This window comes from Entelurus aequoreus, linkage group LG14 (assembly GCF_033978785.1).
Source record: "Entelurus aequoreus isolate RoL-2023_Sb linkage group LG14, RoL_Eaeq_v1.1, whole genome shotgun sequence".
Lineage (NCBI taxonomy): Eukaryota > Metazoa > Chordata > Actinopteri > Syngnathiformes > Syngnathidae > Entelurus > Entelurus aequoreus.
The window spans coordinates 33653240-33675094 of record NC_084744.1 but is presented as its reverse complement, the minus strand read 5'-3'; the positions used below and the strand labels follow the sequence as shown (position 1 = coordinate 33675094).

Genomic DNA, 21855 nt, shown 5'->3' with positions numbered 1-21855 from the left:
CATTGTACTCTGGATGATGCAACCTTTCATTCTTACTGTACCACAGAGGTAGTATCTGTTACTCTACGTCATCACATCACCATTGTATTATGGATTATGCAACCTTTCATTCTTACTCTACCACAGAGGTAGTATCTGTTACTCTATGTCATCACATCACCATTGTACTCTGGATGATGCAACCTTTCATTCTTACTCTACCACAGAGGTAGTATCTGTTACTCTACGTCATCACATCACCATTGTACTCTGGATTATGCAACCTTTCATTCTTACTCTACCACAGAGGTAGTATCTGTTACTCTACGTCATCACATCACCATTGTACTCTGGATGATGCAACCTTTCATTGTTACTCTACCACAGAGGTAGTATCTGTTACTCTACGTCATCATCACACCACCATTGTACTCTGGATGATGCAACCTTTCATTGTTACTCTACCACAGAGGTAGTATCTGTTACTCTACGTCATCATCACATCACCATTGTACACTAGATGATGCAACCTTTCATTCTTACTCTACCACAGAAGTAGTATCTGTTACTCTACGTCATCATCAGTAGTCATGACATCACCATTGTACACCGGATGATGCGGCTAATATTTCAACGATAAAGTGTGGGGTGATAAAACAATATCAGTTTATATCCCGACAGACAAATAATCCAGATCAATAAAAATTGAAGACATTTTTGAAAAAAAGCCCTATACGGCTGGGCGATAAAATGATATCTATATATTGTGATAGACACGTAATCAATATCAAAAATAAAAAATGTTGAAAAAATAAAATAAAAATAAGAGTCCTATAGGTATATATTGCAATACATATAATCAATATTAGTTAATATTAATTAATTAACAAATATTCAAAGCCCGATACGGCTGCCGATAAAACGATATATATTGCAATAGTAATCCATATCAACAAAAATAATTAAAAAAAATAATAATAATAATAATTAAAAGCCCTATACGGCTGGGCGATAAAACGATATCAATATATATTGCAATAGACACATAATCCATCTCAATAAAAAATATACAGAAAAAATTAAAATCCCCATGGGGCTGGGCGTTAAAATGTTATCAACATATATTGCAATAGACACGTAATCAATAATAATAAAACATTTTTAAAAATTTACAATTTAAAGCCCAATACGGCTGGGCGATAAAACGATATCAATATATATTGCGATAGACACAATCCATCTCAATTAAAAAAAATAAAAAAAATAATTAAAAGCCCTATACGGCTGGGCGATAAAACGATATCAATATATATTGCAATAGACACATAATCCATATCAATAAAAAATATACAGAAAAAATTAAAATCCCCATGGGGCTGGGCGTTAAAATGTTATCAATATATATTGCAATAGACACGTAATCAATAATAATAAAACATTTTTAAAAATTTACAATTTAAAGCCCAATACGGCTGGGCGATAAAACAATAATATATATTGCAATAGACATGTAATCATATCAATAAAAAATATGCAGAAAAAAATTAAAATCCACATAGGGCTGGGCGTTTTAACGTTATCAATATATATTGCAATAGACACGTAATCACTATAAATTAAAAAAAATAAAAAAATAAAATTTTAAGCCCAATACGACTGGGCGATAAAACGATATCAATATATATTGCGATAGACACATAATCCATCTCAATAAAAAAATAAAAAAATAAAAAATTAGAAGCCCTATACGGCTGGCCGATAAAACAATGTATATTGCAATAGTAATCCATATCAATAAAAATAATAATTAAAATAAAAAAATAAAAATTAAAAGCGCCATAAGGCTGGGCGTTAAAACATTATCAATATAAATTGAGATAGACACGTAATCAATATTAATATCAAATTAAAAAATAATAATTAAAAGCCCTATACGTTTGGGCGTTAAAACGATATCAATATATACTGCGATAGACACGTAATCAATATTAATTTAAAAAAAAAAAAAAAAAAAAATGTTAAGCCCAATACGGCTCGGCGATAAAACGATATCAATATGTATTGCAATAGACATCTAATCCATTTCAATAAAATAAAAAAAAATTAAAATTAAAAGCCCTATACTGCTGGGCGATAAAACGATATCAATATATATTGCAATAGACACATAATCCATATCAATGAAAAATATGCAGAAAAAATTAAAATCCCCTTGGGGCTGGGCGTTAAAACGTTATCAATATATATTGTAATAGACACGTGATCAACATTAATTAAAAAAATAAAAAATAAAATTTTAAGCCCAATACGGCTGGGCGATAAAACGATATCAATATATATTGCGATAGACACATAATCCATCTCAGTTTAAAAAAAATAAAAATAATTAAAAGCCCTATACGGCTGGGCGTTAAAACGATATCAATATATATTGCGATAGACACGTAATAAATATTAATTTAAAAAATAAAATAAAATAGAAAATACATGTTAAGCCCAATATGGCTCGGCGATAAAACGATACCAATATGTATTTCAATAGACATCTAATCCATTTCAATAAAAAATATGCAGAAAAAATTAAAATCCCCATGGGGCTGGGCGTTAAAACGTTATCAATATATATTGCAATTGACACGTAATCAATATTAATTAAAAAAATAAATAAATAAAATGTTAAGCCCAATACGGCTGTGCGATAAAACGATATCACTATATATTGCGATAGACACATAATCCATCTCAATTTTTAAAAAAATAAATAAATAATTAAAAGCCCTATACGGCTGGGCGATAAAAGATATCAATATATATTGCAATAGACACATAATCCATATTAACAAAAAATATACAGAAAAAATTAAAATCCCCATGGGGCTGGGCATTAAAATGTTATCAACATATATTGCAATAGACACGTAATCAATAATAATAAAACATTTTTTAAAAATTACAATTTAAGGCCCAATACGGCTGGGCGATAAAACAATATATATTGCAATAGACATGTAATCCATATCAATAAAAAATTAATTACAATTCCCATAGGGCCAGGCGTTAAAAGGTTATCAATGTATATTGCAATAGACATGTAATCATATCAATAAAAACTTAAAATCCCCATAGGGCTGGGCGATAAAACGTAATCAATATTGATAAAAAAGTGTTTTAGTTGTTGTTGGTGGGAACAAAGGTGACGTATGGAAGCAAGGTAGGTTGCACGAACAAAGACAGGAAGTGATCAGTGGGCGGGACACGCTAACAGCCAATCAGGTGACAGTACCAACTATCAAAGAAGAGAAAGGATCAAAGAGGAATGTTCTTTTCTGACACTCTATGAAGCATTTGTGACATGTTGCTTCATTTGAACAACTTATTGTGTACCTTAGTGTACTGCTGCACTTGTGTGGGCTCGAACCCCGTCAACATGACCCGCGGAGTGGACTCGGGCGGGAGCTTCTTGCCGGGGGACTGGATCTCCTCCAGCCTGGGCGGACACGAAGACGCAAGCGTGAAGAGAAAGTGGGCGGAGTCACGCGGCTGTACTCTACTACCCACCGGGGCTTTTTGCTGGCAGGTTGGCTGCTGGAGTCCAGCAGCTTCTGTTTCTGCAGCTGCTGCATGCTCTGAAGGACAGGACGTCACGTCAACAAGGCTGTCACGTGGTCTCGGCACACATTTTACTCACCGCCAACGCTTCTGGAGACACTTTGATCGGTATTCTCCAAGGACCTGAGCAAAGTCAAACAGAAAGTGGATTTATTCATCCAGTCTCTGCATGCTTTAAAAAGATGGGAGGCCGCTCATTTCCATCATAGGTACTAAGAAGGCGTGTCCCGGTGAAAATAATACATCAGAGGATAGATCGGAAGTTCATCTAGAGACTTGTTGAAAGTAAAACAATAAAATAAAATGGTTTGTTTTAAACTTATTTTCACATTTTTTTAATAAGTAAGGCTCTTTTGGATCCCTGAGATTTAATCCCCCCCCAAACAGTCATTGCGCAAAAAATTATAATGAATCAAAATCAATGTTGTTATGAATTATTGACATATTTAAGGCTTTAATTACTTCATATCAAATATTACACTTTGAAGTATTTTTGGGGGCAAATATTGCATATTTTGTGTTTTTTCCATTTAAAATCAGGGTTTTATGTGGAAGAAAGGGCATAAAACAAACAAAAAACAGACATAAAAATAATAAAATGTGAAATCAGTGGATAGATCTGAAGTTAATCTACAGACTTAAAGGGAAACTTCGGTTTTTTTCAACCTGGGCCCTGTTTTCATAATTTTTTCTGTATATGTGAGTGCTGGATAAAACATTTTTTGAGGTCGCGCCAGTATTGAGCAGGGCAGGCAGCCTCCAGCCCAGCTAACGCTCGTACACAGGGCAACTGGCTCTCGTCAAAATTCGGCCTATAAACATGCATTTTTTTCACACTGACAGGCTCAGATAGTTACAATGAGTGTCCGACAACATACTAGAAAGGAGAAATTAACGTATGTCTCTACCTTTAGCTGGAGATCGCTGTTTGTTGTGAGCAGTGTCCAAATCTCACCACGCTACAAATCTCGTTCCGAAATCTCGCGATAACTCGCGACAAAACACCGGTGGAAAAACAGTTACCTGACTGAGGTGAAGAGAGATGACTGAAGTGATTTTCTGTTGGATTACCGAAGCGAAGTGATTTTCTGTTGGATTACCGAAGCGGTAATCCAACAGAAAATCACTTCAGTCATCTCTCTTCACCTCAGTCAGGTAACTGTTTTTCCACCGGTGTTTTGTCGCGAGTTATCGCGAGATTTCGGAACGAGATTTGTAGCGTGGTGAGATTTGGACACTGCTCACAACAAACAGCGATCTCCAGCTAAAGGTAGAGACATACGTTAATTTCTCCTTTCTAGTATGTTGTCGGACACTCATTGTAACTATCTGAGCCTGTCAGTGTGAAAAAAATGCATGTTTATAGGCCGAATTTTGACGAGAGCCAGTTGCCCTGTGTACGAGCGTTAGCTGGGCTGGAGGCTGCCTGCCCTGCTCAATACTGGCGCGACCTCAAAAAATGTTTTATCCAGCACTCACATATACAGAAAAAATTATGAAAACAGGGCCCAGGTTGAAAAAAACCGAAGTTTCCCTTTAAGTGTTGCAAGAAAAAAAATAAAAATATTTTTTTAATCTTATTTTCAAAACATTTTAATAAGTGAGACTTTTGGACCCCTAAAAATTATTATTTATTTTTTTCAAAATCGTTATTGTTAAAAAAAAATACTAACAAATCAAAATCAATGTTTTTATTAATTATTAAACCTATTTAAGGCTTTAATTACTTTACATCAAATATTAGACTTTGTTGTATTTTTGGGGGCAAATATTGCATATTTTGTGTTTTTTCCATTCAAAATCAGGGTTTTATGTGAAAAAAGGGCATAAAAAATACAAAAAACAGACATAAAAATATTAAAATGTGTAATCAGTGGATAGATCTGAAGTTAATATAGAGACTTAAGTGTTGCAAGTAAAAAAAACAAAAATATTTTTGTAATCTTATTTTCAAAAAATTTTAATAAGTGAGATATTTTGGACCCCTAAAAATTATTTATTTTTTTCAAAATGGTCATTGTTAAAAAAAATACTAACAAATCAAAATCAATGTTTTTATTAATTATTAAACCTAGGCTTTAATTACTTTACATCAAATATTACACTTTGTTGTATTTTTGGGGCCAAATATTGCATATTTTGTGTTTTTTCCATTCAAAATCAGGGTTTTATGTGAAAAAAGGGCATAAAAAAATACAAAAAACAGACATAAAAATAATAACATGTGTAATCAGTGGATAGATCTGAAGTTGAAAAAACACAAAAAAAACATTTTTATGGATCCAATAGTCTCCATTATTAATTTAAAAAGAAAAAAAAGTTTTAAAAAAAGGTCTAATAATTCATAACAACATTCATTTTGATTCATTACAATTTTTTGAGCAATGACCGTTTGGGGGAAAAAAAAAAAAAATTCTCAGGGATCCAGAAGAGCCTTACTCATTAAAATTGTTTTAAACCAAGTTTTAAAAAAAATAATATATATATATATATATATATATATATATATATATATATATATATATATATATATATATATATATATATATATATATATATATATATATATATATATATATATATATATATATATTATTATATGTCTGTTTTTTGTATGTTTTAGGCCCTTTTTCCACATAAAACCCCGTTTTTAAATGGAAAAAACACAAAATATGCAATATTTGTCCCCAAAAATATTTCAAAGTGTAATATTTGATATGAAGTCATTAAAGCCTTAAATAGGTTTAATAATTCATAACAACATTGATTTTGATTCATTATAATTTTTTGAGCAATGTTGATTAACATTTATTGATTTTTTAGTATTTTTAACAATGACCATGTTGAAAAAACACAAAAAAAACAACAATTTTTTTTTTTTTTTTATGGATCCAATAGTCTCCCTTATTAATTAAAAAAAAAAAAAAAAAAGTTTAAAAAAAGGTCTAATAATTCATAACAACATTCATTTTGATTCATTACAATTTTTTGAGCAATGACCGTTTGGGGAAAAAAAAAAAATTCTCATGGATCCAAAAGAGCCTTACTCATTAAAATTGTTTTAAACCAAGTTTAAAAAAAAATATATATATATATATATATATATATATATATATATATTTATATGTCTGTTTTTTGTATGTTTTATGCCCTTTTTCCACATAAAACCCCGTTTTTAAATGGAAAAAAACACAAAATATGCAATATTTGTCCCCAAAAATATTTCAAAGTGTAATATTTGATAAGAAGTAAATAAAGCCTTAAATAGGTTTAATAATTCATAACAACATTCATTTTGATTCATTATAATTTTTTGAGCAATGACCGTTTGGGGAAAAAAAACACTAAAATTATCAGGGATCCAAACATTTATTTTATAATTTTTTTTTTTTTTAAATAAGTAAAAACAAAAGTTGTTTTTTTTTACAAGCTTTTAAGCACATTTTGTATGTTTAAACCTAAAAATGATGATTTTTGATACTTGACATCTCTTATATCAGCATCACTAAAAGTGGGCCCACGTAAACCAAGATGGCCGACTTCCTGTTTGTTTTTTTAAATACGGGCTGTTGAGACTTTTACGTGCGTCCTGTCCTGACAGACGCCACCGGCAACTTTAGTGAGGATACGTGACTCTGGGGCGAGCAAATTATTGTGTAAGGGTCCTTAGTTCCTCACCCAGCAGGTTCTGGACCAGCTGCAGGTTGGGCACCAGTGGTTCAGGGTGCGTGTAGATGGAGTAGCGACTGTGCAGGATCTGCCTGAGAGCTTCAAAGTTGCCCAGCAGGACGTCACAGAGCCACTGAGCGTTGACACAGGGGATCTTCCACTCCTTGGCCTTCTCGTACTTCAGTCCACCGGGTCTGGGACAGAGCAGGAGGAGACCATGTCACCTTTCGTTACCACACACAATACAAACAGCCATGGATCACAAGTACTATTATCACTGCAGTGAAAAAAAAAAAAAAGGTTGTAGTTCAGCAGTTCTTTTCCATGTGAAAACTACAACTAAGACCATGGTCAGCTGATGGTGATCTTCTATCGCTCGGCTGTGGAGAGCCCGCTGACGTACTGCATAACAGTGTGGTACGCCAGCTGCACTGAAGCAGACAAACAGGCGATTCAGTGCTGTGGGTGCTGTGTAGAGTACTGACAGAGACAGAGGCAGAAGGAAGCGGAGGCCGCTACTTAATATGTCCGTGTGGAAACTCGTTCGGTACACCTCCGAACCGAACCAAAACCCCCGTACCGAAACAGTTCAATACAAATACACGTACCGTTACACCCCTAATATATATATATATATATATATATATATATATATATATATATATATATATATATATATATATATATATATATATATATATAAATAAATATATATATATGCATACACACACAAACACACACACACATATACTTACATACATATATATATATATATATATATACACACATGTATGTGTGTATATACATACATACATATATGTATATATATACAGTATATATATATATATATATATATATATATATATATATACATACATACATATATGTATATATATATACACTTATATATGTATATATACATACATATATATATACATACATATATGTATATATATACACTTATATATGTATATATACATACATATATATACATGCATGCATACACGTGTACATATATACACACACAATATATATACACATTAATAAATAAATACACACATATATATACATACACACACACATATATACATACACATAGTATATATATATATATATATATATATATATATATATATATATGTATATATATATATATATATATATATATATATATATATATATATATATATATATATATATATATATATATATATATATACCGTAATTTCCGGACTATAAGCCGCTACTTTTTCCCCTCGTTCTGGTCCCTGCGGCTTATACAAGGGTGCGGCTTATTTACGGCCTGTTCTTCTCCGACACCGACGAAGAGGATTTCGGTGGTTTTAGTACGCAGGAGGAAGACGATGACACAATGATTAAAGACTGACTTTTCATATACCGGTAGGCTGGTTATTTTGATACGTACAGGCGAGCACTTTGTATTACTTTGCACCGTTGTATTATTTGTACTCTGCACGAATGCTGTTCGCCATGTCAAAGATGTGAAAGTTTGATTGAATGATTGAAAGATTTATTGTTAATAAATGGGACGCTTTGCGTTCCCAAACAGTCATCTCTGTCCCGACAATCCCCTCCGTGGTAGCAGGAACCCCTATATACTACGCTAATTACACATCAAAACCCTGCGGCTTATAGTCAGGTGCGGCTTATATATGGAGCAATCTGTATTTTCCCCTAAATTTAGCTGGTGCGGCTTATAGTCAGGTGCGGCTTATAGTCCGGAAATTACGGTATATATATTAGGGATGTCCGATAATGGCTTTTTGCTGATATCCGATATTCCGATATTGTCCAACTCTTTAATTACCGATACTGATATCAACCGATACCGATATCAACCGATATATGCAGTCGTGGAATTAACACATTACTATGCCTAATTTGGACAACCAGGTATGGTGAAGATAAGGTACTTTTTAAAAAAAATTATAAAATAAAATAAGATAAATACATTAAAAACATTTTCTTGAATAAAAAAGAAAGTACAACAATATAAAAACAGTTACATAGAAACTAGTAATGAATGAAGATGAGTAAAATTAACTGTTAAAGGTTAGTATTATTAGTGGAGCAGCAGCACGCACAATCACGTGTGCTTACGGACTGTATCCCTTGCAGACTGTATTGATATATATTGATATATAATGTAGGAAGCAGAATATTAATAACAGAAAGAAACAACCCTTTTGTGTGAATGAGTGTAAATGGGGGGAGGGAGGTTTTTTGGGTTGGTGCACTAATTGTAAGTGTATCTTGTGTTTTTTATGTTGATTTAATTTTAAAAAAAACAAAAAACGATACCGATAATAAAAAAAACGATACCGATAATTTCCGATATTACATTTTAACGCATTTATCGGCCGATAATATCGGCAGGCCGATATTATCGGACATCCTGCTGGAGTTTCACGCTAGTTCTTAAAACGTTACATTTTCAAACATTACGTTGTTACCTTTGGTTCATTTTGTTACGACTCAAAGTCGTAAAACTTTTAAGAACACGACAGAAAGGTTGCGACATTTGAAAGCCTAACAACTTCCTGTCGTGCTCCGACAGTTTTGTGACTTCGTAAAAAAATTATAATAAAATTGAAATAAAATTTAACAAAAATAAGATGGCATTTGTTCCACTTGCTAACTGCTACGCAATGTTTGTGTATATATACAGAGTATATATATATATATATATATATATATATATATATATATATATGTAGGTGTGGGGAAAAAAATCACAAGACTATTTCATCTCTACAGGCCTGTTTCATGAGGGGTTTACCTCAATCCTCAGGAGAGAATTGAGGTAAACCCCTCATGAAACAGGCCTGCAGAGATGAAATAGTCTTGTGATTTTTTTTCCCACACATACATATTACGCTCTACCACGGTATCGAGCAATAATCTAATTAAGACATATATATATATATATATATATATATATATATATATATATACATATATATATATATATATATATATACACACACACATTTTTATACAGATACAGTATATATATATATACACACACACACACACATACATATATACACACACACATATATATATATACATACATACACACACACACATATATACATATATACACAGACATAGTCGAGGTTTCTGTGGTTTATCCGTGATACAGCGCTCAATACCGGGGTAAGGAGGACTATACGTTAGGTCAGGAAAAAACACAAGAGGCTATATCATCCCTACAAGCCTGTTTCGCAGGTTTCCCTGCTCGTCAGGGGATTTAAACCTGCGAAACAGGCTTGTAAGGATGATATAGCCTCTGTGTTTTTTCCTGACCTAACGTATATATATATATTTATATACACACACACACATATATATTTATATACACACACACACACATACACATATATATTTATATACACACACACACACACACGCACACACACACATATATATATATATATATATACTGTACATATATATATATATAAATATACATATATACACCCACAAATGTATACAAAACGTAGAAAGTAACTATAACCTCGGAGTCCTGTTGTATTGTGAGGCTCCTCCCACCATGGTGTCCTCTGATTGGTGGAAGCAAGCTAAAGTGAGGCTCCTCCCACCCCGGTGTGTGATTGGTGTAAGCAAGCTAAAGGCAAAGTTGTTTGTAGTCTTTGAAGCATGAGACTTACTCCTTGCAGATGAGCACAGTGTTGCTGCGACACAAGTATCCAGTATACCTGGCCCCCGCCAAGTACGCCATCAGCTTCAGGTCGTCACGGTCAGCGTCCACGAAGCCCGTCACCGATATGATCTGTCAAGAAGGTAACACTCTTTATGTGCCATCATGGACTACACAGTACAAGTACTAAAACCTTTCAGAAGTGGAAAATCAAAGCATGTGGCGACTATTTTCATATTTGGCATTTTCAGAACCATATATAGTTGAGTTTTTACTGTAGGGCTCCTTTCCGGTTTGGTCCCGGGGACCCAGGAGGTCCTAACAATGTTGTGGATAAGTCATATATAAGAAATGTTAACTACAGTCCATATGAAGGTGGAATACAAAACGTCAAAGTGTAATATTTGGTGATGTAATATGAGACTTAAATATGTCAATATACATTACATGATTTAGTCATTATTATTTATTCAGCGATGACACATAATAAAAAATAATGCCACTAAAATTCTCCAGGATCCAAAAGTGTGTCACTGATGAAAGTGGTAAAAAAAAGTCTTACAATATTTTTATTTTCAACACTTAAATATCTACCTCAACTTCAGATCTATACAGACATTTTAAATGTTTTATTTATTTATTTTTTAATGCTCTTTTTGTCAAATAAAACTTAGTTTTTATATGGCAAACACAAAACATGCAATATATTCCTAGAAAACAGTCTAAAGCAGTGGTTCTCAAATGGGGGTACGCGTACCCCTGGGGGTACTTGAAGGTATGCCAAGGGGTATGTGAGATTTTTTTTAAATATTCTAAAAATAGCAACAATTCAAAAATCCTTTATAAATATATTTATTGAATAATACTTAAACAAAATATGAATGTAAGTTTATAAACTGAACATCAAATCAAGTAGGCTATTCCATTCATTACAATGCAACAATGCAATATTCAGTGTTGACAGCTAGATTTTTTGTGGACATGTTCCATAAATATTGATGTTAAAGATTTCTTTTTTTGTGAAGAAATCTTTAGAATGAAGTTCATGAATCCAGACGGATCTCTATTACAATCCCCAAAGAGGGCACTTTAAGTTGATGATTACTTCTATGTGTGGAAATCTTTATTAGGGCCCGCATGTCCCTGTATAAAGGACTCCCACAGGGAGTCCTTTATACAGGGACAGAGGACTCTATTGAAATTGTAAGGTTTTATTATTATTATTCTTTCTTTCTTTCTTTCTTATTATTCTTCCGCACTACTTTCCCCCCCTTAACATGCTTCAAAACTCACCAAATTTTACACACACATCAAAAAACGCGAACAAAACTCTTTAGTGGAAAAACCAAACCCCAAAAATCAAAACTGCGCTCTAGCGCCCACTAGGAAAAAAACACAGACGACACTTCCTCTAACTCCCAGTACGAATATCGTAGAGACATGCAATAAAAACCTCTATGTAGGTCTGACTTAGAGCTAGATTTCATACACTGACATCCTTCAGCAAAAATCAACAGGAAGTTGGCAATCACCCCTTCAAAACAAAAGTTTCATAAAAACACTAATTTTTGCCTCTTTGAGCTGTAATTTGACCCCCTTAAAATACTTCAAAACTCACCAAACTTTTTACACACATCAGGACTGGCGGAAATTGCGATCTAATAAAAAAAAAAAACGAACCCCAAAACTCAAAATTGTGCTCTAGCGCCCCCTAGGAATAAAACACAGACAAAACTGCTCCTTGGAGGAAAACACAGACAAAACTGCTTGTAACTTCCGGTAGGAACGTCTTAGAGACATGAAACAAAAACCTCTATGTAGGTCTCACTTAGACCTACATTTCATAGAGTGACATCCTTCAGCAACTAGCACCTGCCAAATATGCGGGCCCGACCAATGCTGCTTGCAGCTTTAATTATAATTGAATCACTTGTTTATTTTTCAACAAGTTTTTAGTTATTTTTATATCTTTTTTTCCAAATAGTTCAAGAAAGACCACTACAAATGAGCAATATTTTGCACTGTTATACAATTTACTAAATCAGAAACTGATGACATTGTGCTGTATTTGACTTCTTTATCTCTTTTTTTCAACCAAAAATGCTTTGCTCTGATTAGGGGGTACTTGAATTAAAAACATTTTCACAGGGGGTACATCACTGAAAAAAGGTTGAGAACCACTGCTCTAAAGTGTCATATTTGATGTCAAGTAATTACAGACTTAAGTAGGTTTAATAATTCATAACAACATTAATTGTCATTTGTTAGTATTTTTTAGCAATGACCATTTATAACACTGGAATTCTCAGGGATCCAAAAGTCTCACTTATTAAAAAAATGTTTAATATATATATTTTTTTAATTTCAACACTTAAGTCTCAACTTCAGATCTATCTGTTGATTACACATTTTATAATGTATTGTCGGTTTTTTTGTTTGTTTTCTTTTTTTTATATATAAATAAAACAGTTTTAAATGGAAAAAACACAAAATATGCAATATTTTCCCAAAAAAATACTTCAAAGTGTAATATTTGATGTGAAGTAATTAAAGCCTTAAATAGGTTTAATAATTAATAACAACATTGATTTTCATTTGTTAGTATGTTTTTAAAAATGTCCATTTTGAAGGGAAAAAAAGCAGAAATTATCAGGGATCCAAAAAATTACTTACTAAAAATTATTAAAATAAGTAAAACCTTTTTTAACTTTCAACACTTAAGTCTCTAGATCAACTTCAGATCTATCTGTTGATTACACATTTTTTGTTCTATGCTTTTTTTTTTAAATGGAAAAAAACTAAATATACAATATTTTTCCCAAAAATATTTCCAAGTGTAATATTTGATATGAAGTCATTAAAGCCTTAAATAGGTTTAATAATTCATAACAACAATTATTTTCATTTGTTAATGTTTTCTTAACAAAGACCATTTTGAAAAAAAAACAAAACACTAAAATTCTCAGGGATCTAATAGTGTCACTTACTAATTATTAAAATCAGTTTAAAAAAATATATATATATTTTTTTACTTTCAACACTTAAGTCTCTAGATCAACTTCATATCTATCTTTTGATTACACTTTTTTTTTTTATGTCTCTTTTTTGTTTGTTTTATGCCCTTTTTTCAAATAAAACCCTCCTTTTAAATGGGGACACAAAATATGCAATATTTACCCCCAAAAATACTTAAGTGTAATATTTGTAGCGTAATTAAAGTCTTAAATAGGTTTAATAATTCATAACATTGATTTTCATTTGTTAGTATTTTTTGTTAACAATGATCTTTTTTTTTTAAATTCTCAGGGATCCAAAAAATTACTTACTAAAAATTATTAAAATAAGTAAAAACTTTTTTAACTTTCAACACTTAAGTCTCTAGATCAACTTCATATCTATCTTTTGATTACACTTTTTTTTTTTTATGTCTCTTTTTTGTTTGTTTTATGCCCTTTTTTCAAATAAAACCCTGTTTTTAAATGGGGACACAAAATATGCAATATTTGCCCCCAAAAATACTTAAGTGTAATATTTGTAGCGTAATTAAAGTCTTAAATAGGTTTAATAATTCATAACATTGATTTTCATTTGTTAGTATTTTTTGTTAACAATGATCTTTTTTTTTTTAAATTCTCAGGGATCCAAGAGTCTCACTTCTTAAAAAATTGTTAAACTAAGTTTTAAAAAAAAAATCTTTTTTTTTCCACTTTCAACACTTAAGTCTCTAGATCAACTTCAGATCTATCCACCGATTACACATTTTATTATTTTGATGTCTCTTTTTTTGTTTTATCCCCTTTTTTCCAAATAAAAACCTGTTTTTAAATGGAAAAGACACAAAATATGCAATATTTGCCCACATAAAGACTTAAGTGTAATATTTGATGTGAAGTAATTAAAGCCTTAAATATGTCAATAATTCATAACAACATTAATTTTGATTCATTATTATTTTTGGAGCAAGGACAGTTTGGGGAAAAAACACTAAAATTCTCAGGGATCCATAAGAGTCATTTATTTAAAAAAAAAAGTAAAATAAGTTTTTTTTAAAAATGTTTTATTTTTTTTTTACTTTCAACACTTAAGTCTCTAGATCAACTTCAGATCTATCTGTTGATTACACATTTTAGTATTTTTTATGTCTGTTTGTTTTATGCCCTTTTTTCAAATAAAACCCTGTTTTTTAATGGAAAAAAAACACTAAATATACTGTACAATATTTTCCCAAAAATACTTCAAAGTGTAATATTTGATGTGAAGTAATTAAAGCCTTAAATAGGTTTAATAATTCATAACAACATGGATTTTCATTTGTTAGTATTTTTTTTAACAATGACCATTTAAAAAATAAAATAAAATTAAAAAAAATTCTCAGTGATCCCAATTTTTTTTTTAAATGTTAAAATAAGTTAAAAACTTTTTTTTTTAACTTTCAACACTTAAGTCTCTAGAGCAACTTCAGATCTATCTGTTGATTACACATTTTATTACATTTTATGTCTGTTTTAAGCTTCTTTTCTTTTTTTTAATAAAACCGTTTTAAATGGAAAAACACAAAATATACAATATTTTCCCTAAAAATACTTCAAAGTATAATATTTGATGTGAAGTAATTAAAGCCTTTAATAGGTTTAATAATTCATAACACATTTTTTTTTTAACAATTACCATTTAAATATATATATATCAGGGGTCACCAACCACCAGGTCGCCCGTAAGGACCAGATGAGTCGCCCGCGGGCCTGTTCTAAAAAAAAAAATAATAATAATAATAATAATAATAATAATAATAATTTAAAAAAAAAATGTTTTATTTTTTATTTTTTTTATTTTTTTAAATTAAATCTACATAGAAAAAACACAAGATACACTTTCAATCAGTGCATCAACCCAAACAACCTCCCCCATGCACACTCATCCACACCCACTCACACAAAGGGGGTTATTTCTTTCTGCTACCAATATTCTGGTTCCCACAACATAGACAACACATCTGCAAGGGACACAGTCCCTGAAGCACACATGATTGTACAGGCTGCTGGTCCACTAACATTTTCATTAATTACTATTTTTTATGTCATTATTTTTATATTGTTTTACTTTCTTTTTTTTCCAAGAAAATGTTTTTTATTTATTTATCTTATTTTATTTTATTTTTAAAAAAAGGGCCTTATCTTCAACAGACCAGGTTGTCAATGAAATTAGATTTGCTTAAAGGGTTTTTTAAACCAGGCCCAGTCCAGATAATGTCCAAGTCGGACTCAGCAACACACACCTTCATTCATGTACACAGAAACAAATTAGGGAACACAACAGATTGCATATAATTTATAAACAAAATTACATTTTCAAAATAAGCATTTATGTACAGTCCAGATTATGTCCAGGTCACTCAAATTAGGGAACACAACAACAGATATCATATAATCTATAAACATAATTATACTTTCAAAATAAGCCTTTGAGGACTTCTCATCTTTTTTTAATGTTTTTTGGCATAATTATCGTTTTCAACCATGTAACTTTCTAAAATTAGAAAATACTGAATAAATGTTTTAAAGAAAGTAATACTAAGTGAATATCTGTTTTTGGCCTTAAAAATAAACATTTTACCGAGTACTATAATTAAATTGACTAAATCATGATTGTCAATGAACTCTCCTAAAATAACAGAAACCACATTAAGCTTCATAAACACACCAATCCTTAAACACATTTTTTCAACTTCCACCCAAAACAAAGACACAATATGACAATACCAAAACAAATGCAGGGTGGATTCAGGCTCCTGACAACAAAATCGGCAATCATCTGACTCTGTCATATTCCATAATTTTAACATTTTCCCTGTGGGTAAGAAGTTATAAATAATTTTAATTTGAAAATAACGATTTTGCACATCGATAGTGGTTTTATAGATTAGTTTGAATATGGCATCCCATGGCAACGGGCAGTCAAAAAAGTCCTCCCATTTTCCATTTGTGTTGTATGAGGCAGCCTTCAAAGATTTCTTTATTAAATAAAAATTATATATTTTTCTATTTATTTTAGTTCCTTTTTGCCAACTAGAATTTCTTATTAGAGGTTTAAAAACTAATAATTTAGTAGTTCCATAATTAATTATTTGTTTCCATCTTTTCCCAATTACTCCAGTTAGTTGATAAAATGAAAAGCTTGAGCAAGCATCACCATACATAGCTCTAAATTCATCATACTTCATAATTTGACCATTCTCATTGATAATATCATTGACAAAAATGATTCCTCTTTCAAACATATTTTTCCAAAAGAAAGGCTTTCCATCTATTACAATATTAGAGTTCATCCATATTAACTGCTGCAAAATATCGTCTCTTTTTTCTGGCACATCAAATTGAAAACACCACTATGAGTGGATTGTTTCCTTTATGAACCCCGCCATGTTTCCCAGCAGACTCTCTGGGAGGGGATCACTTGTAAAAAAGGATACAATTTATTTTGATACAGTACATGTTTTTTGTCCAACAGGACATTTGTGTACCACTCAATGTTTAAATACATATTTGGAACAATTGATGCTTTTAAAGACAGACACATAGCTTCAAGGTTGAGAAGTTTCAGGCCCCCATATTCATACTCTTTGTACAAAACCTTTCTTTTAATCTTTTCTGGTTTGCCGTTCCAGACAAAATCGAAGACCCTCCGCTCATAAATCTTAAAAAAGTTTTGTGATGGAGCTGGTAATGACAAAAACTAATAAATAAATTGAGGAATAATTAACGAGTTGGCAATAGACATTTTACCATACAAGGTTAGGGATTTCCCTTTCCATGATTGCATACTTTTGTCCAGCTTTCTTAGTCGATTATCATAATTTACTGAGCCTAGATCTTCCAGATTTTCTGGGACAACAACACCAAGTATGTTAACTGGTCCATCTGTCCACAAAACAGGCACTTTGCATTCCATTCGAAAGGACGTTCCCTTTAGATTTCCGAACCTTAACATTTTACATTCATCATAATTAAGCTTAAGGCCAGATTGCTGTGAAAATATGTCCAAAAGATTAAGAAGGTTCCGCAAACAATGAGGAAAAATCTTATCTTTGTGAATCAGCCTTTTCTGACATGAACTTCATCAAGAACAAACACAGAACACGCCTCACTGATGCACATCTGCAAGACTCACTCAGAGTTGCAGTGTCAAGTTACACACCAGAGTACAACACACTAGTTAACAGCATGCAATGCCAGGCTTCCCACTAACTGACAAAGAAACAGATAACAGATTTGGTGTCCAGTTCAAAGTGTGACATGATTTAAAAATTTGAGAGTTTACATTTGTATTTTACATGAGTTATTATTTGTACAAACATGGTGCAAAGTAATTCATGATTTGTTAAAAAATGTTAGTGGCTAGCTAGTTAAAATGGGATATTGTGATTTCACAAAACTGTCTTAGAAGTGATTATTTGAAAATGTTCAATTTGAAAAATGTGCACTTAGAGAAAATATAAAAATAAAGTGTTGCATATTGATATTTATCTGTTTCTATATATATTTATTGTGAGAAATCATTAAGATGATCAGTGTTTCCACAAAGATAAATATCATTAATTATTAATAATAACAAAGTTAAAGGTAAATTGAGCAAATTGGCTACTTCTGGCAATTTATTTAAGTGTGTATCTAACTGGTAGCCCTTCGCATTAATCAGTACCCAAGAAGTAGCCCTTGGTTTCAAAAAGGTTGGTGACCCCTGATATATATAATACTCAGGGATCCAAAAAATTTTTTTAAAAAAGTAAAAAAAAGTTTTAAAATTTTTTATTTTTTTTTAACTTTCGACACTTAAGTCTCTAGATCAACTTCAGATCTATCTGTTGATTACACATTTTATTATTTTGTATGTCTGTTTGTTTTATGCCCTTTTTTCCAAATAAAACCCTGTTTTAAAATGGAAAAAAAACAAAAAAAATGCAATATTTGCCTCCCAAAATACTTAAGTGTAATATTTATATAATATATAATAATATATAATATATAATAATAATGAAGTAATTATAGCCTTAAATAGGTTTAATAATTCATAACAACATTGATTCATTATTATTTTTGGAGCAAGGACAGTTTGAGAAAAAAACACAAAAATTCTCAGGGATCCATAAGAGTCCTTTATTTAAAAAAAATGTAAAATACGTTTTTAAAAATGTTTTTTTTTATTTTTTTTTACTTTCAACACTTAAGTCTCTAGATCAACTTCAGATCTATCTGTTGATTACACATTTTATTACATTTTATGTCAGTTTTAGGCTTTTTTTCTTTTTAATAAAACCGTTTTAAATGGAAAAAACAAAATATACAATCCTAAAAATATTTCAAAGTGTAATATTTGATGTGAAGTAATTAAAGCCTTAAATGGGTTTAATAATTCATAACAACATGGATTTTCATTTGTTAGTATTTTTTTAACAATGACCATTAAAAAAATAAAAAATTTAAAAAAAATCTCAGCGAACCCAATTTTTTTTTAAATGTTAAAATAAGTTAAAAACTTTTTTTTTTTTTACTTTCAACACTTAAGTCTCTAGAGCAACTTCAGATCTATCTGTTGATTGCACATTGTATTACATTTTATGTCTGTTTTAAGCTTCTTTTCTTTTTTTTAATAAAACCGTTTTAAATGGAAAAAACAAAATATACAATATTTTCCCTAAAAATACTTCAAAGTGTAATATTTGATGTGAAGTAATTAAAGCCTTAAATAGGTTTAATAATTCATAACACATTTTTTTTTAACAATTACCATTTAAATATATATATATATAATACTCAGGGATCCAAAACATTTTTAAAAAAATGTTAAAATAAGTTAAAAAATTTTTTATTTTTTTTTAACTTTCAACACTTAAGTCTCTAGAGCAACTTCAGATCTATCTGTTGACTACACATTTTAGTATTTTTTATGTCTGTTTGTTTTATGCCCTTTTTTCAAATAAAACCCTGTTTTAAAATGGAAAAAAAACAAAAAAAATGCAATATTTGCCCCCCAAAATACTTAGGTGTAATATTTGATATGAAGTAATTATAGCCTTAAATAGGTTTAATAATTCATTACAACATGGATTTTCATTTGTTAGTATTTTTTTTACAATGACCATTTAAAAAAATAAAAAATAAAAAAAAATTCTCAGCGATCCCAATTTTTTTTTAAATGTTAAAATAAGTTAAAAACTTTTTTTTTTTACTTTCGACACTTAAGTCTCTAGATCAACTTCAGATCTATCTGTTGATTATACATTTTATAACATTTTATGTCTGTTTGTTTTATGCCCTTTTTTCACATAAAACCCAGTTTTTAAATGGAAAAAACACCAAAAATGCAATATTTGCCCCCCCAAAATACTTAAGTGTAATATTTGAAGTATGTGGCGTAATTAAAGCCTTGAATAGGTTTAATAATTCATAACATTGATTTTAATTTTTTTTTTTTTTAACAATGACCATTTAAAAAAATACAAATTCTTAGTATCCACTTTTTTTTTTTTAAATGTTAAAATAAGTTTAAAAAATATTTTTTTAACTTTCAACACTTAAGTCTCTAGAGCAACTTCAGATCTATCTGTTGATTACACATTTTAGTATTTTTATGTCTGTTTTTGTTTGTTTTATGCCCTTTTTTCAAATGGAAAAAACACAAAAATATGCAATAGTTGCTTTCATTTTTACTTAAGTGTAATATTTTTGTACGTTTGAAGCTAAAATCCATGGTTTGTGCTACTCGGTGCGGTCAAGCAATGCACGTTAACTGTTAGCTTGTGAGCAAGCTAATATTTTTAGCTAATTTTGTATGTTAGCATTTAGCATGCTAATGTTTTATGCAAGCTTTTGAGCTAATTTTGTATGTTTAAACCTAAAAAAATCTAGATTTTTGATACTTGACACCATCTTCAAAGTAAAACATCTCTAATATCAGCATGCTAACATTTAGAATGCTGGGGTTAGCATGCTAACGTTTTATGCTAGCTTTTGAGCTAATTGTGTATGTTTACAACTACAAATAGTGCATTTTGGTATTTCCTCATGCCCTGCCTCGTGGTAGCATGCTCGGGTTAGCACGCTAATGTTTCATGCTAGCTTTTGAGCTAATTGTGTATGTTTACAACTACAAATAGTACATTTTGGTATTTCCTCATGCCCTGCCTCGTGGTAGCATGCTCGGGTTAGCATGCTAATGTTTTATGCTAGCTTTTGAGCTAATTGTGTATGTTTACAACTACAAATAGTGCATTTTGGTATTTCCTTACGCCCTGCCTCGTGGTAGCACGCTCGGGTTAGCATGCTAATGTGTCATGCTAGCTTTTGAGCTAATTGTGTATGTTTACAACTACAAATAGTGCATTTTGGTATTTCCTCATGCCCTGCCTTGTGGTAGCATGCTCGGGTTAGCATGCTAATGTTTCATGCTAGCTTTTGAGCTAATTGTGTATGTTTACAACTACAAATAGTGCATTTTGGTATTTCCTCATGCCCTGCCTCGTGGTAGCATGCTCTGGTTAGCATGCTAACGTTTTATGCTAGCTTTTGAGCTAATTGTGTATGTTTACAACTACAAATAGTGCATTTTGGTATTTTCTCATGCCCTGCCTCGTGGTAGCATGCTCGGGTTAGCATGCTAATGTTTTATGCTAGCTTTTGAGCTAATTGTGTATGTTTACAACTACAAATAGTGCATTTTGGTATTTCCTCATGCCCTGCCTCGTGGTAGCATGCTCGGGTTAGCATGCTAATGTTTCGTGCTAGCTTTTGAGCTAATTGTGTATGTTTACAACTACAAATAGTGCATTTTGGTATTTCCTCATGCCCTGCCTCGTGGTAGCATGCTCGGGTTAGCATGCTAATGTTTCATGCTAGCTTTTGAGCTAATTGTGTATG

General features: G+C 31.1%; 1 protein-coding gene and 1 long non-coding RNA gene across 2 annotated transcripts in view; one reads left to right on the top strand and one right to left on the bottom strand.

Annotated features, from left to right (window-relative positions):
* paxip1 (PAX interacting (with transcription-activation domain) protein 1) overlaps positions 1-21855 on the bottom strand; it is an 82523-nt gene that overhangs the window by 9068 nt on the left and 51600 nt on the right. Inside the window, exons 13-17 of the mRNA XM_062069684.1 lie at positions 10953-11074; positions 7267-7451; positions 3668-3711; positions 3538-3605; positions 3364-3466 (exon numbers count right to left, since the gene is read on the bottom strand). Of these exons, the coding sequence (XP_061925668.1) occupies positions 3364-3466; positions 3538-3605; positions 3668-3711; positions 7267-7451; positions 10953-11074 (522 nt within the window). The remainder of the gene's footprint in view (positions 1-3363; positions 3467-3537; positions 3606-3667; positions 3712-7266; positions 7452-10952; positions 11075-21855) is intronic.
* Positions 10939-21855, top strand: part of LOC133664783 (uncharacterized) — a 71681-nt gene continuing 60764 nt past the window's right edge. Inside the window, exon 1 of the long non-coding RNA XR_009828622.1 lies at positions 10939-11085. This is a non-coding gene — a long non-coding RNA (uncharacterized LOC133664783). The remainder of the gene's footprint in view (positions 11086-21855) is intronic.